The sequence below is a fragment of the Malaya genurostris genome, chromosome 3 (assembly GCF_030247185.1).
Source record: "Malaya genurostris strain Urasoe2022 chromosome 3, Malgen_1.1, whole genome shotgun sequence".
Taxonomy (NCBI): Eukaryota; Metazoa; Arthropoda; class Insecta; order Diptera; family Culicidae; genus Malaya; species Malaya genurostris.
Window position 1 is genome coordinate 244,657,394 of NC_080572.1, and position 5,782 is coordinate 244,663,175.

The window sequence follows — 5,782 nt, forward strand, 5'->3', positions numbered from 1 at the left end:
TTTAATTTATACCATTACATCTTCGGAGCCGGAAGTGACAGCCTATTGATCTTTGAACTTGATCAATGGTCCAATAGTAGCTTTTAAACGAGCCAAATTTTGTTGAAATCAGTTCAGCTATCTCTGAGAAACTTGAGCGATAAAAAAATCTGAAAAGTTCACACATATACATTTTTCGATCTCGTCGAGCTGAGTCGAATGGTATATGATGCTATGAGTCTCCTAAGCTCCGTTCGAAAGTCGGGTTTTCCAGCAATAAAGAAAGGTAATAATTTAAAGAGAAAGACACAACGCATAAAATGAACAGAATAAGAAAAATGTTATCAATGATTAACATGTTCGATTTGTCTCGGTGTACTGTGAAAAACAACTGAATGTTCAACTGTGTTGAACTTGACTACAAACAAACAAACAAAACTCCTGGAAAGATGCTCATTATATCATATAATGACGAGTGTAGATATGTTCTGTTCGGAGGTAATAATGCTTATACCCGCCTTGCGCATTACCCAATACTAATCATTGCTAAAAAAGTAAACAATGTTATCAGTGAAGTTTCTTTACACTCAGGTAAAAATATATGGAATTTCATAATGATTTCGTATGTTTTTTTTTGTCACAAGAATATCGTATGCAAATCATAATGAAATCGCCTTATGAAGTCACGAAAATTGGAATTCCAATAAAAAGCCTTATGAAATTCATACGAAATTTTTAGGAACATCATTCGAAATTTCTATGACACATATAACTTCTCTCATATCCTGTGCCATCCATCAACATTCACTTTGAAGAATCGGCACTCGCTGAGAGTAAGTCATAATAGTAAACGGCAGAGAAAAGTTTTCTCTTTCGTCTGGTGTTAAATTTAATACTCTATCTTTCACAGCTCTTTCGAAAGTGGAAGTTAACAGGTGGCTTATTGGCCGTTCTGAAAAAACGCGTGAGTTGTTCGTATGAAAACTATACACGCAGAGAAATAGAACACAATATATTCTAATATATTGAGCCTTGAAGCAAAGATATCATATTAACAAGATATCCAGCTCTCACATTTCCCGAACAAATCATTGGCAACATCCTTTTTTACGAGCATGGCGCCCTCAGGCGAGTCCACATCGAATCTCGCACAGAGAAGTAAGGGAGAGAAATGTCAAATTCGTGCGCGAAAATAGCAGCACTGCGCACCCACACAATTGACATGATAAGTTGAATGTGATGCCGTGCGATGGCGTTGCTGAACTGAAGATTGATTTCGCTCCAAGCTGACAGGGTCTGCTTTAAGTAAACTTCAAATAATTGTTTGAATCAAATAAAATTATATTTGAATTAAAATTTGAATCAAATAATCAAATATGGATTCAAATTTCAAAATTTTATTGAAACAAATCAATCGGATGAACACATTTTGACAGTTCAGCAGTACTGTTTGTAAACAGAAATTTCTTTTGTTTGTTTATTGACAAATTGGATCAGACCATTTACGGTCCGTTTAAAAAAAAAGTTTTAAAACATTTGTTCACGATTGAATACGGTTCTTTTTTGATATTTATTAAATAAAAGTGACTAGTTGCAAAGTGTAAAGATGATTGTTTAAGATGTGCTCTTCGATTTTTGTTTAAGCTTGTTTGTAAACAGTACCGCTGAACTGTCAAGGATGAATACTTGTTCATTTGTGTCGTCACGATAAAAAACCTAATACCCATAACTCTACACCTTGTGAAAGGTCTATTTGTCTATGTCCAACCTTCTTGGTGTTTGTTTTATGCAGTCAGAAATGCCAGATTTGTTTCGAAAACTGCATATTGCTTATAAGTCTGCTGCATCTACTGATTTCGGAAGATTTTCGCGGATATTCTGCAGAATTGTAATATTTTTACAAATCGATTTATTTTGCTCACTCAATCAACAAAATTGAGCTATTTCTTTGCAGTTTTTTACATATTGCATATATTCAAAAATGTGACCTGGCACCTCTGTACGTAATCATCTCTGTGTGGGAGTCAAATGACACCTGGTTACGTGTATTTATTTACCTAATTCGTATTTTTGTTATTGTTTGGAACAGTAGTATACTATCTGTGATATCAAATTTTTATTCATAAACTTGTGCATCAGTGAAGCAATAAAAGTGTTCACTTCATTGCTGGAAAAGTAAGAGTTTGTACCTTTGAGAGATATTATTTTTTTTGTCGAGGAGAATCCATACGCAGTAGTGCAAAATTTTTGCAAAGTCACGTATCTCAAGTGCGAAAGGAACCGTGTACTCCATATTAAGTGAAAGATTAGCATTAGTACTCATATTCCCTTGTTTATTTTGCTTTGTTATAGATACAAACATACAAGTAATCTATACCAACGGAATCATTGCAACTCTGTTTCACTATATAATCGGTATTAGGAACAAATAAAATTATAACGAGTTGTCTGATTGTGCAACCCTCTCGTCTCGTTGGCCTAAGATTAGTCATCTATATAGTGGCAAAAAACAAGTACTGTTTAGATGAAGCTTTAGTTAGTAGCATAAAGCATCTGAACTAGTGCTAGTACGACACTGGAAAGCAGATGATAAGAACAAAAAAATGTTGATTACGGAGTGAAGTTTTGCCAGTCTTGATTGAATTTCATTCCGCAAAAATGGATGACAACGATCAGAATGTTCAACCGGAAGGGTCCACCAGTTTAATGGATACTACTAGGAATAAGTACGAACAAAAGTATCGATTCTTTATTCTAGAGCCAGCAATTCTGTTGTTGTTTTACGCATGGAATGTCTCAGGTAAATAGATTTAGAAGGATTAAAGTTACAGTATTGTTTCATTTTTTTTTCATTTCAGCCGCTGTTTTCACCAATCAAATTGTTTATCAAACTTGCACGGTCACACTAGCAATCAACCAGTCGGAATGTGTTCTTCTGGGGACAGAAAACGAAACCGAATCTACTCAGGAGTTGGAAAAGACAGTCCAACCTTACACAACTAATATACTGATGGCGAAATCGCTGATCGAATCTATAATTCCAGCCCTGTGCAGTATGTTTATTGGACCATGGTCGGACAAGTACGGACGGAAGCCGGTTCTTCTGTCGACTTTTATTGGATCGTTTTTTAGTTATTCCCTGCTGGGGTTGGTGTGCTTTCTTTCTGGCAAATACCCAATAGATCCGTGGTACTACGTTTTGACATTCATTCCGGCTGCTTTGTCCGGTGGTAACTGTGCATTGATTACCGGTGTCTTTTGCTATATCACCGATGTGACCAGTGAGGAAAACAGAGCTATCAAGTAAGTTCGATACTAGTGTTGATAAATTTCCTTTTGGTCACAAATACTTCCCATCATTCTAGAATGGGTGTCCTAGAAGCTTCAATTTTTGGAGGTTTACTTTTCGGAACGCTTAGCAGCAGCTACATACTGCACTGGACCAACTCCACAACGGTTTTTGCCATAGCTGCTGTTGCCATTTTGATTGGAATTGTATATATTACGTTCTACATTGAAGAAAGTGTACAACCAAATGAACTCGCTACTAGTTCCTGTAAGCTTCGGGAAATTTTCCGCTTCGAATTAGTTGCAGATTTGTTCCACACGTGTTTCAAACGGAGGCCAAATTTCGACAGGGTTATTATTTGGCTGGTCATTTCCGCTCTTGGAGCAAGCATTTTTGCAATGGGTAATTATTACAAAATGGTCATCGGATTCCTTTCATTCATAGCCTCATTGTAGAAGGGAACGGAACCGTACATTTTCTGTACTATCGAGAACGCTTCGGTTGGACCGTCAAGGAGTTTTCGTTTTTTGATGCCACCATAATAGTGTTCATGATTGTTGGTAACATTGTTGGTGTGTATGGAATCAAGAAATGGTTTGGATTGTCAGAAAGTGTTCTGGCAGCTATTGGATTTTGCTGCTATGCCATCGATAGCGGAATCAAAGGTGTAGCCTTCAAGCCCTGGCATCTTTATCTAGGTAATCGGAGTGGAAACAATCGAATGTTGACGCTAAAACTGATCGAATTTTCTTCCAGCGATTGTGATTTCGATGATGAAGGGTAATGCTGGCCCGATGGGACGCGCCGTGATATCGAATACTGCGCCACCCAACGATATCGGAAAGATATTCTCCCTGACGACGTCGATAGAATCTTTGACTCCACTGTTATCGGCTCCGTTTTACACATATGTGTACAAAAAAACCCTTCCGTGGTTCCCAGGAGCATTCTTTCTCATTAGCTCAGCCGTTTATTTTTGTTGCGTGTTTCTTATGATGTAAGTCTAGTGGCTACCATGTTGAATGATTCCTGTAATTATATTGCGTTTTCCATTCACAGATTCGTAAGAATATTCGAAGGGATGCATCAATCGATTACATACTCAGTAGTCAGCTAAGGGCAATTTTATAGGAAGCAACTCTAACTATTAACTATTAAAAAATTTATAGATTTATTATACATATTTTTCGAACATATCTAATAAAATCGGAAACTAGTCAATTGATAAAATAAATTGTCGCATAAACATTTGACAAGCGATAAAAGAAAATTTATTTTAAATACATAATGAAGTGCATTGGGAATATTGCAAATATTTTTTCAGCTTGTGATATTGTCCCAAATATTCCATAGTTACGTTTGCAGTGTAGCTTGTAGCACCATCTTTTAAAGTCTTTTTGAACAATCTCCGATAACGTGAAATGAGTTAAAAATACCTACAACGATCGTCGTTGATTGTTTCGCGTGATTTCGGATGTTGTTGCCTATCTAATACAGAAAAACTATGCAAACACTGTGAAAACCGAATTTGGATTCGGAGCCCGGCGGACCTAGTTTCATATACCATTCGAATTAACTCGCCAAGATCGCAAAATATCTGTGTGTATGTGCAAAAAATAAGTACACGTAAATTCTATTACTGAATCTCACAAAGTGTTCGAAAAACGTCTCGGCAAACCGAGAATCGCGGCAATCCGAAATTTGTCAATTATTGTCGAACTTATCACCTGCAATTTTGCTGTAAGCTCGGCAAAACCCAGATAAAATTATCGAGCGTAGAAACGTTTTGCTTTATTATTGCATAACATAATTACCAGAAAAGCTAAGGTTGAGAAAAGAAGGTGGTTTTATTCATGTTTATTTTTAATATAAAAGAAGAAAAGCAAACGCTAAAGGAAAACATAACTGTTGAAAACACTTATTTCCACACACTTGAAACTGATTCTCGATCTCGGCATAATGAAATGCCGAATAAGATTTATTTATTTAATCAACAGACAAACTTAAGCCCTATGATTGGTTCTAAGAATATTTATAACTTGCTGAATATAGCTGAACTTGTCCGTAAACAACAAATATACCGAGATCAGCAAAACCGTTTGCCGAGATTACGAATACTGAAATTCGGCGAGAAACTTGTCATGTTATGTCACCTATCAATTTTGTACTGCACCGGACGTCGCAATTTCTCATGGAGCTGGAAAATATACACGAATTGGGCGAATGATTGTTGTTTGTAAAAGTTGTTTTTTATACTTTTGAATATTTAGTTATTTTCAGGTAGGAAGAGCACTAGAAACAACATGTTTTTATCTGTGATATTTCTATTCGGAATTTGCATTTCAAGTGAACACTAATAAAATACACTCATTTCCCAACCTTGTCTTTTGCGATAAGTTTTCCATGCAAAAGTAAATCAAAATCCATGATTCGATCCCGGTCGCTTTTGCCGAGCTAACAGCAAAATTGCAGCTGACAAGTTCGGCAATAATTGACAGTTACCAAATTCAGGAT

General features: G+C 36.3%; 1 protein-coding gene across 4 annotated transcripts; it reads left to right on the forward strand.

The window, feature by feature from the left end:
• The first annotated feature begins 2,002 nt into the window (after positions 1-2,002).
• LOC131437687 (tetracycline resistance protein, class D) lies at positions 2,003-4,502 on the forward strand. 4 transcript variants are annotated; one of them, XM_058607191.1, is made up of 7 exons: positions 2,003-2,154; positions 2,332-2,779; positions 2,838-3,282; positions 3,345-3,670; positions 3,724-3,966; positions 4,025-4,265; positions 4,328-4,502. In XM_058607191.1, the coding sequence occupies exons 2-7, from the start codon at positions 2,638-2,640 to the stop codon at positions 4,383-4,385; spliced, it is 1,455 nt and encodes a 484-aa protein (XP_058463174.1). In that variant the 5' UTR covers positions 2,003-2,154; positions 2,332-2,637; the 3' UTR covers positions 4,386-4,502. The 4 variants fall into 4 exon arrangements, with proteins under 4 accessions (XP_058463174.1, XP_058463175.1, XP_058463176.1 ...); XM_058607192.1 differs by having other exon boundaries at positions 2,149-2,277; XM_058607193.1 differs by lacking the exon at positions 2,003-2,154 and adding an exon at positions 2,161-2,261.
• Positions 4,503-5,782: the final 1,280 nt, after the last annotated feature.

Coding starts and splice junctions, on each gene's coding strand:
- LOC131437687 (XM_058607191.1), top strand. CDS start 2,638: ATGGATGACAACGATCAGAATGTTCAACCGGAAGGGTCCACCAGTTTA. Junction 3,283..3,344: donor GAGGAAAACAGAGCTATCAA/GTAAGTTCGATA, acceptor CCATCATTCTAG/AATGGGTGTCCTAGAAGCTT. Junction 3,671..3,723: donor AGCAAGCATTTTTGCAATGG/GTAATTATTACA, acceptor GCCTCATTGTAG/AAGGGAACGGAACCGTACAT.